Consider the following 26,210-nt stretch of genomic DNA (forward strand, 5'->3'; position numbering starts at 1 on the left):
CAGGCTCTGGGAAGACAATTTTCCAATGCTTACCGCCATTAGCTACTATATATATCTGAACACATAAACACGACGACCAGCATGCATATTTTGTTCAAATTGCTTTAAACTAATTCCTATAACTTTCACTATTGTTCTTCTATTGCACATTAATTATGCGGTTATTTTCCGAAATGCAAGCAGAAGGCTGCACTTGGCGCACATGCCCATCGTCACAATGCCTCCAGTTTATTCACTGATATAATGAATTCTTGACAGACTCAAAAAATAATTCAAAAATATTGTCCTCAGCTCCACCATCTAGTCTTCTCGTTGCTTGTTCATACTTCTGGTGACTCTGTCTCACACACCTTGGGAACAGTTTGGAAAGATGCTGAAAAAGACCATTTAACCCCTGAAGCCCACTTTTGCAGTGGACAATGGCTGCTGTTGTTGATTTTTCTAATTTCTTTAATCCCCTGAAGCGGGTGAGTAACCAGGCTTGTTCAGGGGGAATATAAACTCTTCTTTGTCCTCAAAGTCAATCAGATTGGAAACCAGGATATTAGTTTGACCTGTTGGACGTTGAGCCATTGCATCGACAATTGACACTCCCATCGACAAGATAATGTAGGTATTCAATATTCCATGTCTACATTCATCCCTGTGACTCTCTTTCTGTTTTATAGTCAGTTATCAATCCTTTTAACTGAGTTAGCCAACACACCATCAGTTAGCTTTTATGGGAGTTTATCCTTTATACCTCAACTCCAGCAGGCAAAAAACTTTAGTTAACAGAAAGCCCAGTACAGAAAACCATTACTGATAAATATTTTTAAAACACCTAATTTTATACCAATAATGAGATGCCTACTTGCCTGTGTTTTGGTTCAGGTAATGAAGATGTCTATGGGGGAAATTAAACTTTAATCAATAGTGTATGGATTGATAATGGATCAGGCTCATGTCTTACATCTCCCTCTTTTAATTCCCATGACTGGTGTTAAACTCAGAGCCCAATAGTTACTTAAAAGTATCCCCTATCACAATTTTTCTGTTTGTACCACTGAAATTAAGATTCTTCCCTTCTCTAATCAATAGTCTTTCTTGAACTTGGATACTATATCTTCCTCCTCTATTGCAAAAAAATCAAAGCAAAACTGTTCATTTCGCAATTCTGCACTTACTGACCATCTGCTATTGCTACATTTTTTAGTTTAAGAATCTACATCTATTGTTTGCCACTACTTTTCTTGATGTATTTATATAAATATTTGCTTGACATGTGATGAATGTAGAAATTGTTAGATATTGTATTTTATATTCTGTCGCAGTAATGTTATTAAAAACCCTGGTTTAAAATACATACAGGCAGTATGTTTACTAAAGCTATAATTAAAGAGTTGTAAAAGGTGAGGCACTCATTCATTCTAATCATTTCCTTAATTATAGATAAAGGGCTAATGGGATAATGTTATGATTTCTAGAGATACCCTGGAGAGTAGATAATTCATGAGGAATTATATTTAGTCCTAGCGAAGCAGGTTATGGAACTTAGTGGTATATATATATATGATGTAATTAATGGGAGGAGCCAGGCCTGTGTGTATTTTTTCATGATGTGGAGATGCCAGCATTGGACTGCGGCATCTGACAACACCATATTAAACATGTTTCTTTCGAATCACTAGCTTTTGGAGCACTGCTCCTTCCTCAGGTATTTTTGCAGTCAGTAATAAGATTTTAAGTTGAACAGCAGTTATGACAAATGCTATTATGTTGAGAAGAAGTGTACTAGATCCACTCTTGAAAGGACCTCTCTCCAAAGGTCTCTATACAGGTAAGCAAGTAACGTGCTTTGTTAACTTTATTTATAAGTGGCATTTAAATTGCTTTCAGTTGCTTAATTAGAATTAGTGGCAGGTGTAGATTGTGCATGGTAGCACAGTTGGTTCACTAAGCCATGTTCAATTCTCGGCTTGGGTCACTGTTTGTGTGGAGTCTGCACGCTCTCCCTGTGTCTGCGTGGGATTCGTCCGGGTGATCCGGTTTCCTCCCACAAGTCCCGAAAGACATGCTTGTTAGGTGAATTGAACATTCTGAAATCTCCTTCAGTGTACCCGAACAGGCGCCGGAATGTGGCGACTAGGGGAGATTCACAGTAACTTCATTGGTTTAACTGATAAAACGGTTTAACTGATAATTGTAAAGCTATTTATTTGATGTTAATGCGGTTAATTCTGTGTTTAAATTGAAGTTTGTTTTAACATAAAAAGATACCTATTGTTCAGAGTCATCACTCCTGGGGTAAAGTATCCTTTCAACGTTTTACAGATAGAAACATTGGGGTTCTCATCTGGTATCCTAACAAACATTGGGGTCTGGTCCGGTATCTTAAAAAACTTTGATGTCTGGTCGGTATCCTAACAGACGGTGTATAAGGTAGGATTTTACGGATGGCGCATGATTGGAATAACGTAATGTAATATGGCAACGCTGACTCTTGGCTGGTTTAGCACAGGGCTAAACAGCTAGCTTTTAAAGCAGACCAAGGCAGGCCAGCAGCGTGGGTTCAATTCCCGTACCATCCTCCCCAAACAGGCGCCGGAATGTGGCGACTAGTGGCTTTTCACAGTAACTTAATTGAAGCCTACTCGTGACAATAAGCGATTTTCATTTCATTTCTTACTGCCCAAATGTTAATTTGAAGGCAGAGATATCCTGTACAGCATTTCCCAACATCAAGGCATGCAAGGTAGTGTGGATTATGTGCTGCAAGGTACCTGTCTAGATATATTCCAATTTACCCAGGATCACTAGCAAAGGAGCTCTGCTCGTCTGTAACAAGAACCATTTTACATATTTGGAGCACCTTCATAATATGGAACATATGTTGTCAAATCATTTTGTGCCGTTCCCAGCTATCACTTGCAATGATCACAGCAGGAATCTATGGTTCTTCAATCGTGAAATTACTTGCAATGTGAAGGTACTTTATTTTCATGAACGGAATTTAAATATTGACATTTTTGAAGAAAAGCTGTTCAAGTGTAATTCTGAATCGTACCATAAAGCTCTCAGGTCAGTAAGCTCTGGATAAAAAAAGACGACCGCATTGAAACCGGCAAGATTCAGAAGGGATTCGATAGGATGGACACTGTTTCTGCTGGTCGGGGATTCTAAAACACAGAAGGGGGTGGGAACAGTTTATGATAAAGGGGCCAAACATTTAGGACTGAAATGAGGAGGAATTATTTTACTCAAAGGGTTGTGAATCTTTGAAATTCTCTACCCCAGAGGTTTGTGGACGCTCCATGGTTGAATACAGTTAAAGCTCGGTGTTATGGGCCAGGGTTTAGAGAACCCCAAAGTGTATCATGGAGTTCCCCTGACCCACAACTTTTAATAGATTGTGGTATGGGGAGCACATGGCACCTCTACAGGTGTGGTACAGCAGAAATGGAAAAGTATTTTTTAAAGCAAAACAATGTTTATTCTATGAACTCAAGTTAACCTTTTTGAAACCTACAGTGAACAGCTTAGCAACCATTAATTCAAGTACAACCCCCAAATACTACAACACTAAGTAATCCTTAATAACTTCCCAAACAACATCCAGAAGACAGAAGAAACACCTTTCAACAGAAGCACATTAGGTTTACATTCACTACTGAGAACATTTATAATTCTGAATGCACCAAATGATCAAGAGATAGACAGAGGGGCTTGCACAAACAAGCTCACCGTGATGCAGAATACGGCGTTAAACAAACCCCATTGAGTAATTAATTAGTTTGGGCTCGAAAACTGGTGTGGTTTGCCATCGGCATCGTCTCTCTTGACTCCTCAACTTTCTTCCTAACCCCCTATATTCTTTTATTAAGACCTCATCCCTTTTTTAAAACTTCTGTCATTGGTACCCATGTGTACAACGACCACTGGCTATTCACCCTACCCTCTAGGATGTCCAGTAAATGCTCTAAGATGTCCTTGACCCTAGCACCAGGGAAGCAACATATCATCATGGAGTCTTGTTTTGGAGGTCACAGAAATGCCTATCTATTCCCCATACAATTGAATCCCCTATAACTATTGCATTCCATTTTTACTCCTGTCTTCTGCAGCAGAACTAAGCATGATGAAATGAATTTGGCTGTTGCTGCTTTCCCCGAGTGGCCATTCCCCTCAACAGTACCAAAGCGGTATATCTGTTTTGCAGGTGAATAGCCACAGGGGATTCCTGACCTGCCTGCCGAGCTCTCTTGCTCCACCTGGTGCTCACTCATTACCTTCCTGCCTGTGACCACCTCTCTATACGTATTATCCACGGCATTCTCTGTCTCGTGGATGCTCCACAGTGTCCCCAGCGTCGTGCCAGCTCTGAAACCCAGGCTTCCAGGAGCTGTAGCTGGAGAGAATTCCTGCACACATGCTGCTCCCGGGCACTCAACATGTTCCCGGCTTCCCACATGGAGCAAGAGGAGCAAACCAAGACTTTGAGCTCTCCTGCCATGACTTACCCTTTAATTTAAACCTTGGAAAATGCTTGATATTAAATTATACACTTCTTTCCTTGTCCTCATTGCTATCAATTATAGCCCTCACAGATTTATAAACCACTTTTCAAACTATATGTGTTAATAATTGTAAAAACCTACCGACCTTACACACTACTTACCAATCAGCGCTCTCCCTTGTAGCTTCAGCTGCAGCAGGGCAAGACCACTCTCTGAAGATTTAAAAATTACAAAGGAATGAGAAAAAGCAAAAAGCATCCCTTCCCACTGTGCACCAAATTCTCACTCTGTTTCAAATTCCCGAGTTTGAACTCTCCCACTGCTCGTACCAAAGCTCACTGTGAGAATGCTTTAAAGTCTCTTCCTTAAATAGAACTGAGATGGGCGGAGATGAATCAGATGACTCACATACCAGTTAAACTTTAAAAGTACGTAATCAACACCTCCTGTCTCTAAATCAGGCTTCATGTAATTGACAGATCACTGATTCTCAACTATCCAGGTGGGGCCGCTCATTATTAACCTTTGAACTGGGCTGCTAAACTTATAAAAAAGGAAAGAAGACTTACCAATTCAATTCCCACTCTGCTTCAAATTCCTGAGTTTCAAACTCACTCTGCCCGTGTCTCACTCTGGATACGATCTCTCCCACTGCTCGTGCGCAAAGCTCATCTCCCAAAGAGCAGCTGACCTCTTCCAAATGCATACCTGGACTTCACCCGGAAGGTATCTCTCCATATAACAGTTTTTGACTTTTGTTCTCAAATGAATCCTGTTTTGGACATCCCACTGATGAAAATTGCACCTGCTTAAAGGCAGCTGCTCACATGAACTATGGAGGTGCAGACTACAACCTGCCCCCATTCCACTTCAGCCCTGCATTGCACCATTCCATACTGACAGATGGGAGGGAGAAGGTAAAATTGGAATTGAGGAGAGAGAGCTCTAAACAAAGAAATATTGAATTTGCCTTGTGACATTAGTGACATAATGGGACATTCAGACTTAAGGAGCGTGTAATATTATTTGCCAGTTTATTTTCCTGCTTAAAGTGTGACTGCCAAGGGAATTGCTTAAGTGTAGCTTCTTGAGGTACCTTGTACGGGCTAAATGTGTGACAGGAAATTGGGTCACTCTTGAGGATGACAGACCCGTGCAGTCCAGTCCTGCTGTTGCAGAATTTTGTCCTTTCGATGAGACTTAAAACAAAAAGTCCACTCACCTACTCTGCTGATTCATGTGATTGTTAAATGTCCCAATGCGCTATTTGAGGAAGAACGTGGAGCTCTCCAGGTGCCTTTGCCAACATTCCTCCCTAAATTAACAGCATCAAAAATCATCATCGACTTCATTGTTGTTTGTGGCATCTTGCTGTTACATGATGCTTGTCGTCTTTGCACGCATAATAAGTAGTCACTGAGGGCAGCACGGAGGCGCAGTGGGTTAGCACTGTGGCCTCATGGCGCCGAGGTCCTAGGTTCGATTCCCACTCCAGGTCACTGTCCGTGTGGAGTTTACACTTTCTCCCCGTGTTTGCGTGGGTTTCGCCCCCACGACCCAAAGATGTGCAGACTAGGTGGATTGGCCACGCTAAATTGCCCCTCAATTGGAAAAAATGAATTGGGCACTCTAAAATAATAAATAAATAAATAATAGTTACTGCACATCAGATTAATTCTTTGTATGTGAAGCACTTTGTGACATTTCTCAGAGTCATGACATGCATGTGAATGCAAGATTTCCTCCCCGTTCACTCCAGTAATCCCCTCACTTGAATTAAGTGTGGGTCAGGCCAGTTCAGTGGGAAAGCACACCAGCTCACTCTTGCGCATTGACTTTCAAGACCTCACTGTGGTAGTAGAGCAGGTTTGGAAGTCAAGTCTCTGCTATTCACCACAGTGTTCCCAGCAAAAAAAGGAATAAATAATTGGAGCAAATGGAGTTTGTATCCAAATAGAGGCAGATTATTTTGCCTTTTATTTTGAATGTCTTGAGTATAAATACATTTCCAACGCAAGACCAATAGAGTCCTTCTGACTTGTAAAATCGAAGGTCTGATTACACTGTTAGACGTGCATCTTTTCCAGTTTGACATTTTCAGTCTGGAAGTGTTATTGCATTTGAGTAAAAACTGCTTGAAGGGATTCACTGCAGCAAAGTAACACCCAAATGATATGCAATGTAACCTCACCATAGAAACCAAGTCAGCTGTTAGCCAGAAATGATGTCAAGCCATTCTGTGGCTATCCTTCAGCATTGACATCAATTCACTAAAAAATGTAATTGTTCTTTATTCAAAAACAAAATACCGCCGATGTTGGAAATCAGATATGGAAATAGAAATTCTCACAGGGTAAGGCAGCATCTGCGAAGAGGGAAACGGCGTTAAGGGGGTGACAATTCAGTGTACAGCTGTGGGGTTCGCCATTTTAATGTGTATTGTATCGCCTACCAACACATTGAAACCAGCGGTCCGTACAGATTACATCATGTTGTGCACCTGGAACAAGAATCTGGCACCCATTCCACCCCGAAACGTATATGAAATGAAATGAAAAATGAAAATCGCTTTATTGTCACGAGTAGGCTTCAATGAAGTTACTGTGAAAAGCCCCTAGTCACCACATTCCGGCGCCTGTCCGGGGAGGCTGGTACGGGAATCGAACCGTGCTGCTGGCCTGCTTGGTCTGCTTTAAAAGCCAGCGATTTAGCCCAGTGAGCTAAACCAGCCCCTTGCCACTGACATCATCAGTGCATGCATGTTGAACCCTTGCCTCCCCATTCACCCCACCCAACTCGCAGCTTTAGTCACCGCCTCACTCCCACCCCACCCTGCTCGCAGCTTTACTCACTGCCTCACTCCCACCCCACCTCACTTGCAGCTTTAGTCACCGCCTCACTCCCACCCCACCCCACCCCGCTCGCAGCTTTACTCACTGCCTCACTCCCACCCCACCCCACTCGCAGCTTTAGTCACCGCCTCACTCCCACCCCACCCCACCCTGCTCGCAGCTTTACTCACTGCCTCACTCCCACCCCACCCCACTCGCAGCTTTAGTCACTATCCCACTCACCACCCACCTCCAACACTTAACCTCTGTGCTTGCTGCCAAAGCTTGCTGCCTAGAGACGTGGAGGGGGCAGGCCTGTGGGTGAGAAAGGAACAATCAGGGGTCGGGAACAGGTCAGCCAATGAGGCAGGAAGCAGGGCGGTGAGGAAATTGCAGTCGTGATTCCAGGAGTTTCAGCCGATGTTTTGGGCTTTAATAATCTGTGAAGGCTGAAATCCTTAACCATGGTGGAAAGGGGAGCATGTTTTATTGATGCTGAACTTGTTTAAATATCTTTATATTGCTCAGTATTATTGATGCTCCTATTCTTTGATGCAGGCAGCTGTGGCTGTCACGTCACAGGCACTGCGACCTCCTTTTCTAAAAATTAATTTACAGGATGTGGGCTTTGCTGGCGACGCCAGCATTTATTGCCCATCCCATATTGCTCTTGAAAAGGAGGTGGTGAGCTGCCTTCTGGAACCACTGCGGTCCCTGTGGTGCATGTCTAGTAAATGTATCTCCCGCAGTTGTTGTGACAGCAACTGCAGCCTTTAATGCAATCGGTGTATTGATGCACCATTACCCTCTCCTGCCATTAACACGTCCTCTGCATTGTGACCTACATATCTTTGTTGCAACCTCGCCTAGCTCCCAGTGATCACTGGCCCACTACTCTGCTCCAGCTGCTGCACCCCCCTCTTATACAGGATACAGTCCATCACATTTCTACCTCTCTTCAGCTCTGAAGAAGAGTCCATATGGACTCGACACATTAACGCTATTTTCTCTCTCCACAGATGCTGCCAGACCTGATGGGTTTTTCCAGCAAGTTCTGTTTTTATTTCAGATTCCAGCATCCACAGTTGTTTGCTTTTATTAAAATAGTTGTTTAATTGCTCGGCTATTTCCTTGTTCTCTATTATAAGTTCTCCCATTTTGGACTGTAAGGGACCTACATTTGTCTTCACTCATTTTTCTTTTTACATACTCATAGAAGCCTTTTCAGTCCGATTTATGTTACTTGCGGGTTTTTCTCATATTCTAAATCAAAATCCTGGATCTCCTTTGCTGAATTCGGAACTGCTCCGAATCCTCAGGCTTGCTACTTTTTCTAGCAACTTTATAAGACTCCTCTTTGGGTCGAATACTATCCTTAATTTCTTTTGTTGCCCATGGTTGAACCTGTACAAGATTACCATTCTAGTGAAGGAACAGCGATAAATTTCCAAGCCAGGATGGTGAGTGGCTTGGAGGGGAAATTCCAGCTGGTGGGGTTCCCACATGTCTGCTGCCCTTGTCCTACTTGATGGTAATGGTTGTGGATATGGAAGATTCTGCCCAATGAGCCTTGGTAAGTTCCTGCAGTGCATCTTGTAGATGGTGCACACGGCTGCCACTGTTTGTCGGGGGTGGAGGGTTTGAATATTCGTGGAAGGGGGAGAAATCAAGTGGGTTGCTTTGTCCTGGATGGTATTGAGCTTCTTGAGTGTTGTTGGAGCTGCCCTCATCCAGGCAAGTGGAGAGTATTCCATTACATTCCTGACTTGTGCCTTGCAGCTGGTGGACACGCTTTGGGGATTCAAGAGGTGAGTTACTTGCCGCAGGATTCCTAGCCTCTGACCTGCTCTGGTAGCCACAGTATTTATATGGCTCGTCCAGTTCAGTTTCTGGTCAATCCCTCATAGTGGGGGGTGGGGGGTGGGGTGGGGGGGTCAGTGTTGGTAATGCCTGATGCACCATCAATTGGACTCGAGTCGTGAAGAAGTTCCAAACAACAGGCTTTAATGAACTAGCTGTGTGCCCGGCAGTCGACTTACAGAGAAAGGCCGACTGCCGCAAGGTACGGGTTCTTATACCCCGCCTCATAGGAGGGGCTACTGGCTTCTCAGCCAATCGGCGAGCAGTCACATGACTAGCCTCAGCCAATTGGCAGAGAGACACATGACCTGCCTGAGGCAATGGGCAGCGAGTCCTCTGCACCAATGGCAGCACTACTCTGAGGTACCGTAAACCTCCTAGTCATACCACCACATTCACCCCTTGTGGAGAAAGAAACCGGGGGGGGGGGGGGGGGGAGGAGAAAGGAGGAAAATGGGGGGGGGGGGGCGTCGAACTGGTTGTATGACTAGAGAGAACGAGGTGTACCGAGATATCTGGTGGCTGCCCACTGGCCCGCGGCGAATGTGCAAAAACGAACAACAATACCGCACACAGTGCACTTATGAACAACGAGGAAAAAAACAAAACCAAAAAAATGACAAGGAACAAGCAACATTGTACAAGGGAACACTGAACAACACGAAGAGTCCGGTGAGGTCCAGGTCCAAATCGACTTGATCAGTCTGACAGGCGCCTTCGGTGTCCTGCTGGCCTCGTAGGAGGGGCTACCGGCCTCTTGGCAAATTGGCGAGTAGTCACATGACCTGCCTGAGCCAATGGGCAGCGAGTCCTCTGCACCAATGGCAGCACTGCCCTGAGGTACCGTAAATCTCCTAGTCATACCACCACATTGCCATTTAATGTCAAGAGGAGCAGATTAGATTTTCTCTTGTCATTCCCTGGCACTTGTGTGGCATGCCTGCTACTTGTTACTGTTCAGCCCAAGCCTGGATATTGTCTGGGTCTTGCTGCATTTGAACATGGACTGTTTCAGTATCTGAGGAGTCATGACTGGTGCTGAACATTGTGCAGTCATCAGCTGAGATGGATCATCCGCTCGACACTTCTGGCTGAAAATTGTTGCAAATCCTTCAGCCTAATCATTTGCATTGATGTGCTGGGCTGGTCAGGGTCAGCATGTCCCCTGAGCCCCTTAGCTGATATGTCTGCTGTCATACTATCCACCCATGTATATCATGAGATGCAGACAGGCAGTGATTGACACACAGGATAACCAATGAACACACACGACACAGAACAACCAATCACCAGACAGGACACCACCACTATAAAGCCCACAGGGCATTAAGGCTCTCCCTTTCTCACAGGACACGGCTAGGGAGATAGTCGCACTGCACAGGCCAATGAACATCATCACCATGTGATAGAGAGCTAGTCTGGTCAAGCCAGTAGGAGGTTATCAGTTAGGTTAACAGGGTGTCAACCCACAGCAGATTACGTATAGCAATCAACAGGTTCAATAAAACAGTGTTGGACCATCTCCAGTGTCGGAAGCCTGTTTCTCGTTTTACTGCATCCAGTTGCAGTCGATGTTAGACCAACACAGATAACACATTATCTGCTGGCGGGAGGGGGGGGGGGGGGGGGGGGGGGGGGCGGTGAGGGGGGGGGGGGGTGTAAACAAAGGGGTAAGAGTTGCACTCACTTTTTACCAGAGTGGATTGGGACATTAAACCTTTCTTCACACTAGATCTGATTTCTGTGCACTCACTTCTCCTGAATGTGTCAGCTATTTCCATCCTGGCCTGCTTAGTCTGGTTGGGTGGTCTTCTCCTGGCACCCTCAGTAAAGAGGACCTCTCTCTTCTCGCTTGCTGTCTCTAGGAGGAACTGCATGGATACATTCGGAATCGAGGGGCTACCCTCCCCCAGGTTCCAATCTTTTGGTCCTGGACGTTCCAGGATCTTGCATGTACGGCAGCAAAATATAGCGCTGTTTCCGATCCCCCCCCCCACCTCTACCACCAACAACACCCTCCCACATCTACCACCACCCCCCAACAGCCCCCTCTCCTACTGCATCACAGCTGCTAATTGGCCACAACATCCATCTCTTGGCCAAATAGAGTGGGAACCTCCAATGAAACCTAGGGCCAGTGACTATTTTCCACTTTGAAGTGCTAGTTTGGGAGCTGGACATTGTCTTGTCTTCTGTTTATCACCCCCCCCCCCCCCTCTCGCTGCCCCCCCCCCCCCCCCCCCCCCCCAACATGAGGAAACATCCTGCCTCATGCATACTAACAGATCAGTTTGAGTAATCGTGATCTGGAGCAGGAAATTGGATGTAATTCCTGTTCATGAACAGGAGCATTAGCAAACATGGGCAGGACAGACACTCACTGTGAGTATTTACAAACTGACTTTCAGAAGTACAACAGAAGGTGAACACTGAACCTCATGCATGTACATTCCCCCACTGAGATGCAATACCTCTGAGCACCAGTGGGTTCCACATGAAAGGGTTGAAGCTTGGTACAGCCTGTTGCTGGGTGAAGGTCTAACGGAGACTTCGATGGAGGAAGGAAAGATGTTCTCGGAAAGTGAAAGATCAACATTGAAGACATCTCACACAGGCCAATCAACAGTACAACTTTAGCTGTTGGCTTTAGACATCTTGTAGCTCAGAGAGGTATTTTCATGCCTGATAAGAAACATTTCAATTCATGATTTGTTGCTCAGCAAAGTATAACTTACATAATGAGACTTCTGATTCAACTTGGGAAGGTTTGCAGTAAGAATTCTACACTGGATAAGCCTCATTTCTATCCATCTCATTCACCTGATTTGAAGCATTAAACCTTGAATAAGTGAAACTTCTGAAGTGTGCATATTCTTACCCTCATTCAATGAACTAACCCAAGAGAAGTAAGACACCCAAGAGTGAAAATACAAACTACTAAATTAATAAAGCTGAAAAACACTTAGGCAGGATGACTTTATCAAAGTTTCTTGCGCGTCACTTTTCGAGGGAGTGGAATAGCAAGTTCTTCAAGTCTTGAAGTTGCAACAGCATTTTTAGCAGCCTCTGAAATGACGAAAGGATCTTCAGCCTTGGCTGCTGCAGTGCGAGTCTTTGGTTTAGCAAGTTCTTCAATTCTTTCCGTGGCTGTGTAGTTCATAACAGTTTCTGATACAGGTTGATCCAGTGGCCTACTGGGAACATAGCCAGCATAATCACCCTTAGGCTCTAGAAAATATAAAGTATTACTTCTGTTATGGCATAAGCACTGGAAAAACGTGGAAAAATAACTACACAGCTGATTGACTCAGGTGTATGTCTAGTCTTTTGCCTTCTTTCATCCATTGTAAATAGGTATTTCAATTGCTGAACTCACTTACTGTATGTGATTTCAAATACTCGCCCGGTTCTAGTTTGTCTGTAGAACCCTGGATGGAGCTGCCCTTTGCTTTGCAGATGCAGATCTGGAGGTCGTCCTTCAGGTAGTCATGGAGATGAGGGATGTCCCCTTTCCACCCTCCCAAACCAAGCAGGCCTGGATAGAGGTGGCTGAGACTGTTGGCAGATGGAGCGTGAGCAGGAGGAACTGGCTGCAGTGCCAGAAAAGGCTCAATGACCGTGATCGCTCTGGCAAGGTGAGCACAAATCAGCCTCTCATGTCAGGCCACTGGGTAGTTAAACTCCAGCAGGTACTCGAGCTGAGGAACCTCTGGACACAAACTGCTCCTGAACATGGGAGAAATGTGTCCCAGAGGACGTACTGACCCCTCAGCAAGGCTCAGAGCTGTATGATGCTGAGGGCTTGTTAACACTGACAAATGCAACTTATGACATTGGTATTGGCCATGGAGGCCAGCAATGCCCTATCTCCAAGGTAATACCTGATACTGGAGAAGGGGTACCCATCCTAACATCATCACCACTATAGAGAACAGAGCGGTAGATTACCAGTGTGGCTGACCATGGGCAAGCCATGGTAGGCGGGAATAGCATCCCTGGTGGGGACGATGAATAGAAACTGCAATGCAGAGATGTAGTTCTCCTCCAAGCCACCCACCATCCTGACTTGGAAACATATTGCTGTTTCTTCACTGCCGCTGGGTCAAAGTCCTGGCACTCCCTCCCTAACAACACTCTAGGCATACCTATACCACATGGATTGCAGTGGTTCAAGAAGGCAGCTCACCACCACCTTCCCAAGGGCAATTAGGAATGGACAATAAATGCCAGTGATGGCCACATCACAAGAATTAATCTTTTTTTAAATTAAAGGGTGCAGTGCACTCCACACTGTTCGACAGGATGTCAAGGACTCAGTTCAGCTTGGGGAGTCTCTACTCTCCAAGGTTTGTTCTCCTGAGCTCTTCTTGTGTCTCCCACGGGTTTAAATGGCCAGTGGTAAGTACAAAACCATGTCTATTGTGAAGAACATTACCAGAAGAGACCTCAGAACAATCACCATCAGCTCTGATATGTGTACCTTCCAGCAACTTAGATAAAGTCACCTCGATGAGCTGTCATGTGCAATTAGATATGGTGGTTTGGGTGATCAGCATAAACAGGAGAAAGGCCATGGTAACTGCAGACAGACGCAGCCCTGGACACAGATACAGGGCCTCAAGAGTCACACAAAGAGGCTTTTATGTCTATTTTTGTTGCATGTGATTGTTACTTGTCTGCAAGTTCTTAATCTGATTAGTCTGCATATGAATTTTTCAGTGCAGGCCACACTGCAATTCAACCTTAGGGCTGTTAATGTGGTCCTTTCAATTACACCTCAGCCGCTTTCAAACGATGAACTTTAAGTTGTAAAACTTAAATATTGTGTCCAGTTCTGGTTGTCTCATTATAGGAAGGATGCGGATGTTTTGGAGAGGGTGCAGAGGAGATTTACCAGGATGCTGCCTGGACTGGAGGACATGTCTTATGAAGAAAGGTCGAGAGAGCTAGAGCTTTTCTCACTGGAGCAAAGAAGGCCGAGAGGTGACTTGATAGAGGTGTACAAGGTGATGAGAGGCATGGATAGACTGGATAGCCAGAGACTTTTCCCCCGGGCTGAAATGGCTGTCACGAGAGGACATAATTTTAGAGGTGGTTGGAGGAAGGTATTGGGGAGATGTCAGAGGTAGGTTCTTTACACAGAGAGTGGTGGGTGTGTGGAATGCACTGCTAGCGGAGGCGGTGGAGTCAGAATCATTAGGGACATTTAAGCGACTCTTGGACAGGCACATGGACAGCAGTAAATTGAAGGGGTGTAGGTTAGGTTGAACTTAGATTAGGATAAATGGTCGGCGCAACATCGTGGGCTGAAGGGCCTGTACTGTGTTGTACTGTTCTATTAACTATACTTACTGTATTCAATCCACCAAAAGTGAGGTTGCACTGAGGCCTTGTTTGACACATTCTGCTTCACTATATTGTTACTGAGGCAACACTGTCCCAGGGCCTGGATTTTATGTCCCCCCCCCCCCCCCCCCCCCCCCCGCCAGCTGGTGTTTAGATATGGGACGGGGAAGCGCGAAACTGCCTGGACAGAATCCCTCCAGGGTCCCTCCTGCCATCACGGTTTTATGCTGGGTTGGGAATGGTCTTGCATGGGAAGCCAGCCCTTGCTCCTATGAAGGCTTTTCAGTGATAACTTGATGGTTGCTTCAGGGCCTTTTCGTGCCCAGCCTCAATTTTCAGGCTAGCTGAGGGTGAGCAATTGAAAAAAATCTCTGGCCTTAATCTTGGGCGGGAAGTGGGGGATCTCCATTGAGGTACCAGACACTTACTCACCTGTCCCCTTACGCACCTACTTTTCATGATTGCTATTGACCCCTGGACAATTACACTGCAACCTGTGGAGATACACGGGGTAGCATATGGGGTGGAGTTGAGCAGAAACTCTCCCGAAATTAGGCTTCCTCTCTCCCACATACTTTCTCTATTCTTGAGCGATTTGGTCATCTTTCAGGCATGAAAATGAAATTGCAAAAGTGTGAAATATTTCCTATTAACTGTATTGCCAAGAATGATCTGCTTTCTCCCCCTCCCCTTCAAGGTCTCAGTGAAAAGATTTTTTTCAATTTAAAAAAATGTAAATTTTTTTATTAAGGGGCACTTTAATGTGACCGATCCACCTGCCCTGCACATCTTTGGGTTGTGGGGGTGAGACCAATGCAGACATGGGGGGGAGAATGTGCAAACTCCTCACGGACAGTGACCTGGGGCCGGGATCGAACCCGGGTACTCGGTCCCGTGAGGCAGCAGTGCTAACCACTGAGCCACCGTGCCGCCCATCTGAGCAAACAGCTTTAAATACTAAGGAATTTGAATTGCTCGGTCTCCCTTGGAGACCTTTTTTAATCTCAACTTTGGCCGCTTGTTGGAGTGTATGAAAAAGGATTTGGCATGTTGGTCTAGTTTACCCCTTTATCAGGCCATGTAAATTTTGTTAAGGTTATGAATAATTTGCCAACATTTCTCCTCTTATTTCAGTGCATTCCATTGTTTTTTCTTGCAATAGACCAATTAATTTCTTCCTTCATTTGGAATATGAAAACACTCAGAATTTGTAAAATGTTTCTACAAAACCCCAATCATTGAGGTGGATTGGCACTGCCAAATATTCCGTTTTATTATACATCTGCTAAAATCCATAACATTTCCTGTTGGCTTCATTTGGACTTGGCTGGTTTAGCATGGGGTGCAATTGAAGGCAGCCTGCTGTCAATCCACATCTCTACCTCCTGTGGTGTGCTCCTCCATTCCTTTCTCAACCAGCCACTCTTCTTCAATCGTTACACGGTCACGGTTTGGACCTAGCTCAGAGCACACTTTGGGTTATAATCTCTCTCTTTACGCAGCCCTATTGATGCACATCATTTATTTCTGTCTTCACCGGGAGACTCTGCCAAGTCTGGCACGTGAGAGGCGTCAGGATCCTTGTTACCTTATATATTGGCCAGGATTTTCCAGCTGCCCTGTGGCAGATTTTCCAGCATTGGAGGCGACTTGCCGGTGACCGCTGAAGGATCTACCATCCCGCCAAAGTCTCGGGCATTTTGTACGGCTCGCCCACCGCACTGATGGGGAGGTTGCCTGGAGTTTCCTTCAGTGGCACCAGTGGATCCTGCCAGTCAGGTGGGCCGCAAAATCCCGCCCACTGATAACAGATTTGCTGCTTTTGACTCTCTCGGTTGGAAATATGATCTTCCCCACACACACACTTCTGTCTTACTTACAAGACAGAGATTTTGTGAGCAAAAATATCGCAGTTTCCTTTATTTTTTACCCAATCTATTTTTCAAATTGAGGGCCAATTTAGCATGGCCAATCCACCTACCCTGGGTTGTGGGGGTGGGACTCACGCAGACACGGGGAGAATGTGCAAACTCCACACGGACAGTGACCCAGGGCTGGGATCGAACCCGGGTCCTCGGCGCCATGACAGTTTCCTTTATCGCCCCTAAATCACTTATTGTTGTTGGGTGAGTGTGGTAGTATGACTAGGGGTATTACGGTACCTGGGAGTGTGAGCTGCCATTGGTGCAGTGGGCTCACTGCCCATTGGCCTAAGTATTGTGTTCTCTGTATTCCTATTGGATAAGAAGAAGGTAGCTCCGCCTATGAGGCGGGGTATAAGAACCCGTGTCCCCAGCAGGCAGTTCATTTCTGTACGTCTGCTGCCGGGCTCACTTCTTGCTGATAAAAGCCTTTTATTTTGGACCTCACCTACGTTTCGTGTCCATTGATTGTGCATCAGTGAGATTAAGCGGCTTTGTTGCATCCAAATTGGTGTGGGGGCGAGGCCATTGAATCTCACAAGGGGGTCCTCTCGCGAGATGAAGCTACAGAGGTACGTCAGCGACCTAATATATTTGCTGGGCAAATACATAGTGATTACGGATGCCCTTTCCAGAGCAACCGATAATAAGGAGTGGACAGACCTCGGAAATATTACAGGGACAGGGCGATCTGGCGATGGAAACCCTTCCTGTATCAGACAAGTCCAAATTGATGAAGGGTTAAACTGAGAAGGATGAAACCTTGCAGAAGGTAGCCCATCATATGAGACAGGGGTGGCCTGCAGGCTCGTGCTCCAAGTTCCGGAACGTCAAGCACGAACTGAGCTACATCAATGGCTTTGTGCTCAGAAAAAGCAGAATAGTTATTCCACAATCACTACGCGACATGATCCTCATGCAGATTCATGAAGGGCACTTGGGGATCGAAAAGTGCAAGAGGCGAGCCAGATAATCGGTTTATTGGCCCAGGGATCAATTGGGACGTTCAACAACAATGGAACACTGTGAAACATGCCAAATATATCAGAACCATCAACGCAAGCAACCCATGACTGAAAGTGAGTTAGTCAACAAACTATGGATGTAGGTCGGGGTTGATCGTTTTCACCAGAATGGCACTGAATACATGCTGCTAATTGATTACTACTCCAACTACCCAGAGGTAATGAAATTCCCGAATTACAGCAGTTCCAGCGTGATCCGAGCTGCAAAATAAAGTTTTGCACGTCATGGCATACCGCACATTGTTATGAGTGACAACGGTCCCTGCTCTGACAGTTGGGAGTGACAAGATTTTGCTAGAAGATATGATTTCAAGCACATCACCTCCAGTCCGCACTACCCTCAATCCAATGGGCCAGCGGATAAAGGGGCCCACATCGCTAAGACTCTGCTCAAGAAGGCCATTGCTTCACACAGTGACCCGTAGCTAGCCTTGTTGCTGTACCGTACCACACCACTAAGTAGTGGATTAGTCCGGACCAACTGCTAATGGGTAAGAAGCTGAGGACAATGCTACCCAACATTCCTGAAAGAATCCGTAATAAGTCCAAAACACTGCTCAAGAACAGAAACAAGCACACATCTACAACCGCTCCAGCAGAATGTTGGGCTGTTTGGGACCAGATGATACCGTCAGGTTTGAGATGGTCCATGACTGCTAAAATCAGAAGACAGACAGGTCCTAACTCCTTTGTCATTCTCATGAATCAAGACTCAATATTGAGATGCAATCGCAGAGCGTTGCTAAAGCTCAAGGCGAATCACCAGTTTACTCTTCAATCAAGACTGAATGATGGGGTTGCTCCTCCTTGTGTGCCTGAGACTACACATACAGCTGTAGAAACAGGAAACATCGAAGCAACTAAAGGGCAAGTTGGTTGCCGGAGAATAACCAGACTACCACATCTTCATCTCAAGCACTGCGAAGATACACCAGGATTCGAAGACAACCTGATAGACTCAATTTATGAACATCAACAGCCTGATCGATTGAACTGATGAACAGTCACGTTGCATGATGCAGTTTTACATGACTAAAATCACTGTATATTTGTATAGTTTGAATGTACACGATTATGATTCAAAATCATTTCGAAAGAAAGGAGGATGTGATGATAGGTAGACTATCATCTGTATATAATATGAATAGTTCATCATCTGCATGTGTATTATAAGTTATATGTTTTACTGTTATAGTTCTAGCATCCGACCAGCCGGTGGGGCAAGTATACAGGCACGGGACCCGATGCACCATGTGTTCCATCACAAGGTGTTTGTGAGGAATTAATAGCAGTCGCACATTAAAGTGGTTCTGTAGTATCTTAGTGTAAGTTAGTGTTCGACATTTATTTCCAACTGTATTCACCTTAGATATTTTAGTTATTTATTAGTGTAGTGTTAGTAATAAATAACTTTGTTTATAATATAAAGTCTAATATTCTTTGTTCACACGGCAATATCGAGATTCCGCACCAGCCCGATCAAAGAACATTACATCGGGAGGTTTTCTTTCTTTTTCCTTTTTCTTGATCCTACTTCTATTTCCCTTTCTCTTTTCTTTTTCTTACAGGGGTGGGTACCGGAGCACCAAGTCAGAAGGTGAAAAAATTGAGGGAGAACTAGGAAAGAGGCCCAGTATGGCTCTGAGGAAGAGCAGACAGGGAGATGTTGTTGAAAACAGCGAGTCTGGTGGCCTGAAGTGCATATGTTTTAATGCAAGAGGTATTACAGGTAAGGCAGATGAAGTTAGAGCTTGGATTAGTACTTGGAACTATGATGATGTTGCCATTACAGAGACTTGGTTGAGGGAAGGACAGGATTAGCAGCTAAACATTCCAGGATTTAGATATTTTAGGCGGGATAGAGGGGGATGTAAAAGGGGCGGAGGAGTTGCGCTACTGGTTAGAGAGAATATAACAGCTGTACTGCGGGAGGACACCTCAGAGGGCAGCGAGGCCATAGGGGTAGAGATCAGGAATAAGAAGGGTGCAGTCACAATGTTGGGGTTTACTACAGGCCACCCAACAGCCAGCAGGGCATAGAGGAGCAGACAGATTTTGGAAAGGAGTAAAAGCAACAGGGTTGTTGTGATGGGAGACTTTAACTTCCCCAATAATGACTTGGACTCACTTAGTGCTAGGGGCTTGGACGGGGCAGAGTTTGTAAGGATTATCCAGGAGAGCTTCTTAAAACAATATGTAGATAGTCCAACTAGGGAAGGGGCTGTACTGGACCTGCTATTGGGGAATGAGCCCAGCCAGGTGGTAGAAGTTTCAGTAGGGGAGCATTTCGGGAACAGTGACCACAATTTAGTAAGTTTTAAAGTGCTGGTGGACAAGAATAAGAGTGGTCCAAGGGTGAATGTGCTAAATTGGGGGAACACTAATTATAAAAATATTAGGCAGGAACTGAAGAACCTAGATTGGGGGTGGATGTTTGAGGGTAAATCAACATCTGCCATGTGGGAGGCTTTCAAATGTCAGTTGAAAGGATTTCAAGACCGACATGTTCCTGTGAGGAAGAAGGATAAATACGCAAATTTCGGGAACCTTGGATAACGAGAGATATTGTAGGCATCGTCAAAAAGAAAAAGGAAGCATTTGTCAGGGCTAGAAGGCTGGGAACAGATGAAGTCTGTGTGGAATATAATGAAAGTGGGAAGGAACTTAAGCAAGAAGTCAGGACGGCTAAAAGGGGTCACGAAAAGTCATTGGCAAATAGGGTTAAGGAAAATCCCAAGGCTTTTTACACGAACATAAAAAGCAAGAGGATAGCCAGGGAAAGGTTTGACCCACTGAAGGGCAGGCAAGGGGATCTTATGTGTGGAGCCAGAGGAAATGGGTGAGATAATAAATGAATACTTTGCATCAGTATTCACCAAAGAGAAGGAATTGGTGGATGTTGAATCTGGAGATGGGTGTGTAGATAGCCTGGGTCACATTGAGATCCAAAAAGACAAGGTGTTGGGCGTCTTGAAAAATATTAAGTTAGATAAGTCCCCAGGGCCTGATGGCATCTACCCCAGAATACTGAAGGAGGCAAGAGAGAAAACTGCTGAGGCCTTGACAGAAATCTTTGGATCCTCATTGTCTTCAGGTGATGTCCCGGAGGATTGGAGAATAGGGAATGTTGTTGCTTTGTTTAAGAAGGGTAGCAAGGATAATTCAGGGAACTACAGGCTGGTGAGCCTTACGTCAGTGGTAGGGAAATTACTGGAGAGAATTCTTCGAGACAGGATATACGTCCATTTGGAAGCAAGTAGACTTATTAGCGAGAAGCAGCACGGTTTTGTGAATGGGAGGACGTGTCTCACTAACTTGATAGAGCTTTTCGAGGAGGTGACAAAGATGATTGATGCAGGTACGGAAGTGGATGTTGTCTATATGGACTTCAGTAATGTCATAATATACACCAGCATATCATAGTGCAGACACACACACACTGATGGACATACACTAGGACCAATCAACATGCACAAACACCGCAGCCAATCACCAGTTAGAACACATGCACTATAAAGACAGAGGGCATCACTTTTCCCACTCATTCTGGATGCTGCCTCTCAGAAGCACAAGAGCTTATCAGTTACAGTACAGACTCTCACCACGTGCTGAGTGATTCAACTGGTTCGGACAGGCACAGGTCTCTAGTTAATCTAGCATTGTGTAAACCCACAGTAATAGTATGTCTAGCATTTTATAAGAGTTAATAAAATAGCACTGCTACAAAGTTACTGTGAAAAGCTCCTAGTCGCCACACTCCAGCAGTGTTGAACCATCTCAGTGTTGGTGGCCTATGTCTGCTTCACGGATCCAGAGTGCCCAACACATCAAGTAAGGCCTTTGACAAGGTCCATCATGGCAGACTGGTACAAAAGGTAAAGTCACACGGGATCAGAGGTGAGCTGGCAAGATGGATACAGAACTGGCTAGGTCATAGAAGGCAGAGAGTAGCAATGGAAGGATGCTTTTCTGATTGGAGGGCTGTGACTAGTGGTGTTCTGCAGGGATCAGTGCTGGGACCTTTGCTGTTCATAGTATATATAAATGATTTGGAGGAAAATGTAACTGGTCTGATTAGTAAGTTTGCGGACGACACAAAGGTTGGTGGAATTGCGGATAGCAATGAGGACTGTCAGAGGATACGGCAGGATTTAGATTGTTTGGAGACTTGGGCGGAGAGATGGCAGATGGAGTTTAATCTGGACAAATGTGAGGTAATGCATTTTGGAAGGTCTACTACAGGTAGGGAATATACAGTGAATGGTAGAACCCTCAAGCGTATTGACAGAGAGATCTAGGTGTACAGGTCCACAGGTCACTGAAAGGGGCAACACAGGTGGAGAAGGTAGTCAGGAAAGCATACGGCAAGTCATGTTGCAGCTGCATAGTACCTTAGTTAGACCACACTTGGAGTATAGTGTTCAATTCTGGTCGCCACGCTACCAGAAGGATGTGGAGGCTTTAGAGAGGGTGCAGAAGAGATTTACCGGGATGTTGCCTGGTATGGAGGGCATTAGCTATGAGGAGAGGTTGAATAAACTTGGTTTGCTCTCACTGGAACAACGGAGGTTGAGGGGCGACCTGATAGAGGTCTACAAAATTATGAGGGGCATAGACAGAGTGGATAGTCAGAGACTTTTTCCAGGGTGGAGGGGTCAATTACTAGGGGGCATAGGTTTAAGGTGCGAGGGGCAAGGTTTAAAGGAGATGTCCGAGGCAAGTTTTTTACACAGAGGATAGTGGGTGCCTGGAACTCACTGCCGGAGGAGGTGGCGAAAGCAGGGATGATAGTGACATTTAAGGGGCATCTTGACAAATATATGAACAGGATGGGAATAGAGGGATATGGACCCCGGAAGTGTAGCAGATTTTAGTTTAGACGGGCAGCATGGTCGGCGCAGGCTGGGAGGGCCAAAGGGCCTGTTCCTGTGCTGTACTTTTCTTTGTTCTTTGTTTACCGTCAGGTTGTTGATTTATTGTTGCACTGTAAACTATTTTCTGTACTGTTATTCATTTGTTGTTAAAACTTAATAAACAGAAATAAGAAAAATAAATTGATGACAGTTGTCTTTAATTGTCTGTTCAAAGTCTGCACGTTCTCCCCGTGTCTGCGTGGGTTTCCTCCGGGTGCTCCATTTTCCTCCCACAAGGCCCAAAAGACGCGCTGTTAGGTGAATTGGACATTCTGAATTCTCCCTGTGTGTACCCGAACAGGCCGACGGAGTGTGGCGACTAGGGGCTTTTCACAGTAACTTTGTAGCAGTGTTAATGTAAGCCTACTTGTGGCACAATTAAAGATTATGATAATTCCTTCACTTGATAACTTTCTGATGTCAATTTATGACTTAAAAATCACGTTTGGAAACAGAATATCACACTAGTGCTGTAGAGGCCATCATTGAACATCAGGATAGCTACTGAGAGAGCTATTGGTCAGGAAGGTCCCTGTGGTGGGTGTGAATGTATTGGAGAGAGTGTAGAAAGAAGAGGTTTACAGGAATGATTCCAGGAATGAGAAACAGTGATGAGGATAGATTGGAGATGTTGGGCCTGTTCTCCTTAGAGAGAAGAAGGCTGAGAGGAGATTTGATCGAGATCTCGAGGGGGCTGGGCAGAATGGATAGGGAGAAACTGTTCATAAAAGGATCAAGAACAAGAGGGCACAGATTTAAAGTGATTTACAAAAGAAGCAATTGTAATGTGAGCAAAATCTTTTTCACACAATGAATGGTTAGGGTCTAGAATGCATTGCCTGGAAGTGTGGTAGAGACAGGTTCAGTTCAAGAGGGTATTTGGTGATCACATGAATAGAAACAATGTGCAGGGGTACAGTAAAAAGTCAGGGGAATGGCATTAAGTCATAATACTCATTTGGAGATCCGGTGCAGACACGATGGGCCAAATGGCCTCTTTCTGCGCTGTACCATTTCTGTGATTCTGTTTAGGTCTGGTGATGGCGAGGTGGTTACCTTGCAGCATGTAACCAGTACTATCACATAAATTGTAGTCTACTGTGTGCTTCAAAACTTTGCAATCAAGTAGATTTCTCAGAGGGATCTGGGAGTGCCTGCTCCTATTGAAGACTCAACCCATTGAAGAACTTCAACTAGATGAATTAATTGGCAACCCCTGTGAGGGAGCTGAGAGACTTCTCAGGATTTCTACAATTGGAGAGCCTCATGGATATTATCATTTTTACTGATATCAACTTTGTAGACCTTTTTTTTTTTAAATTTAGAGTACCCAATTTTTTCCAATTAAGGGCCAATTTAGCGTGTTCAATCCACCTACCCTTGCACATCTTTTGGGTTGTGGGGGAGAAACCCACGCAAACACGGGGAGAATGTGCAAACTCCACACGGACAGTGACCCAGAGCCGGGATCGAACCTGGGACCTCAGCGCCGTGAGACTGCAATGCTACCACTGTGCCATCGTGCTGCCCCTGTAGACCTTTTTTATTCGTTCATGGGACACTGGCGTTGCAGGCTGTGCCAGCATTTATTGTCGATCCCAAATTGTGGGTCTGGAGTCACATGTCGGCCAGACCAGGTAAGGACGGCAGATTTCCTTCCCTAAAGGACATTAGTGAACCAGATGGGCTTTTACAACAATCGACAATGGTTTCATGGCCATCATTAGACTTTTGATTATTGAATTCAAATTTCACCATCTGCAGTGGTGGGATTTGAACCTGGGACCCCAGAGTACTCAGGATTACTAGTTCAGTGACAATACCACTGAGCCACCCGCCTCCCCTCGTGCCAGATTTCACTTTTATTGTACCAAATTCAAATTTGCAAACTGCCATAGTGAGAATTATTATTAAGAAACTCCATGACTTGCAGGTTGGAGACAGGTGCTTCCATCTCCTTTCCTGAATGGCCCATGTCATTAGACAGCTTTTATGATTCTGCTTTCTCTCATCTGGACAGATTGCATTTCAGTATCATTCTTATAGAACAATTAATGTTCACCTAATCCCTTTTTGCAGCACCAGTCTTATCAGCCCGTCTGCCAGGAGCCTGCCAGCCCTTCTACCTTATGTAGCATTTTAGATAAGCATGATGCAAACCCTTCCTTTAAACCCTTCCCAAATCTTTCCCACCCAGCCTGGAGCTTCCAGCATTCTGCTAGACAGGAAACCTGTCCTTGTTCCACTAACATTATTGAAATGATCTCATTTCTGAAGGTGTAAAAATCCTGCACGAAATCACCTATACGGGTACAGGAATAACCCAGGAAAGTGTTCTTAAATCTCAGGGTAAGAATGCTAAAAACAGAGCCATGACAATTCTTCTCAAAACTACTGACTGCGCTGCCAGCACCCTAACTGGATTTTTACTTTCTATCTTCACAATTGACATATCGGTGACAGAAATTAGAAAGCGAGTATTTTTTTTCCTTCCAATTGCTATGTCGATGCTGCATTAGAAAGTTTCATTTTCTCTGTTAATCATTACAATTACTATGACAAATAAAGATCTTTAGCATTTGCTCACACACATGAATTCAATAATTACTTACTTGCTAATTGTACAATCCTTTCGGTTGGAGATACGGTTTTTGCTTCTTCACTTATCTCGTGGTCCCAGTACGGGTAGTCCCATAGATAGGATTTACGGGCAGGTGGCTCACTGTGGATTTTATGCTCAGCGAGCTGGTCCGTTCGAACTGAACTTACAGCAAATAGAATATCTTCATTGATCTGATTCAAAAATTGCAGAATAAAGTAAGACCAGAATGTAAAAGCTCAGAATGCAATGCTAATAGTACATCATGAATAACTAAGACTATTGGAAAGATTGTGCATTATGCTTTGGAGCATGGAGTCAGGCTTCAAGTCAGCAGGACCAAATGAGCTGCTTCATCTACACCACATGGCCTGCAGTGGTTCAAGAAGACAGCTCACCACCACCTTCTCAAGGGCAGCCGATGCCCACATCCCAGGAGTGAATAAAATATGTCTACAATTTCTGTGAGTCTGTGAGTTATCTGTGATGTTCAAAAAGCTCAGGCTGTTTGCACTCAGTCGAAGTCATTTTTACATGCACACGTATACTTTGCAGTTCCGCCATATTATTGCAGAAATCATGGCCAGGATTCTCCCCTACCAAGCGGGGCGGGGGGTCCCGGCGTGTTGGAGTGCTGTGAACCACTCCGGCGTCGGGCCGCCCCAAAGGTGCAGAAGTCTCCGCATCTTTAGGGGCCAAGCCCTCACATTGAGGGGCTAGGCCCACACTGGAGTGGTTCCCACTCCGCCGGCTGGCGTGAACGGCCTTTGGCGCCACGCCAGCCGGGGCCGAAAGGACGTCGCCGGCTGGCGTAAGTCCGCGCATGCGCCGGAGCGTCAGCGGCTGCTGACATCATACCGGCGCATGCGCAGGGGAGGGGGTCTCTTCCACCTCCGCCATGGTGAAGACCATGGCGAAGGCGGAAGGAAAAGAGTGCCCCCACGGCACAGGCCGATCAGTGGGCCCCGATTGCGGGCCAGGCCACCGTGGGGGCATCCCCCGGGGTCAGATCGGCCTAGCCCCCCCCCCCCCCCCCCCCAGGACCCCGGCGCCCGCCCGCTCCGCCAATCCTCCGGGTCAGGTAGGATTCCCGCCGGCGGGAGAGGCTTGTCAGCGGCGGGACTTCAGTTCATCGCGGGCCGGAGAATCTCCACGGGGTGCCCGCTGACCGGCGCGGCGCGATTCCTGCCCCCGCCGAATCCCGGGTGGCGGAGAATT

The 26,210-nt window shown here is 45.5% G+C and overlaps 1 protein-coding gene across 1 annotated transcript in view; it reads right to left on the minus strand.

Moving 5' to 3' along the window:
* Nucleotides 1–12,158: 12,158 nt before the first annotated feature.
* Nucleotides 12,159–26,210, minus strand: part of theg (theg spermatid protein) — a 72,140-nt gene continuing 58,088 nt past the window's right edge. Inside the window, exons 10-11 of the mRNA XM_038777689.1 lie at nt 25,006–25,186; nt 12,159–12,415 (exon numbers count right to left, since the gene is read on the minus strand). Coding sequence (XP_038633617.1) covers nt 12,168–12,415; nt 25,006–25,186 — 429 coding nt within the window. The 3' untranslated portion in view covers nt 12,159–12,167. The remainder of the gene's footprint in view (nt 12,416–25,005; nt 25,187–26,210) is intronic.

Source organism: Scyliorhinus canicula, chromosome 18, assembly GCF_902713615.1.
Source record: "Scyliorhinus canicula chromosome 18, sScyCan1.1, whole genome shotgun sequence".
Classification (NCBI taxonomy): domain Eukaryota; kingdom Metazoa; phylum Chordata; class Chondrichthyes; order Carcharhiniformes; family Scyliorhinidae; genus Scyliorhinus; species Scyliorhinus canicula.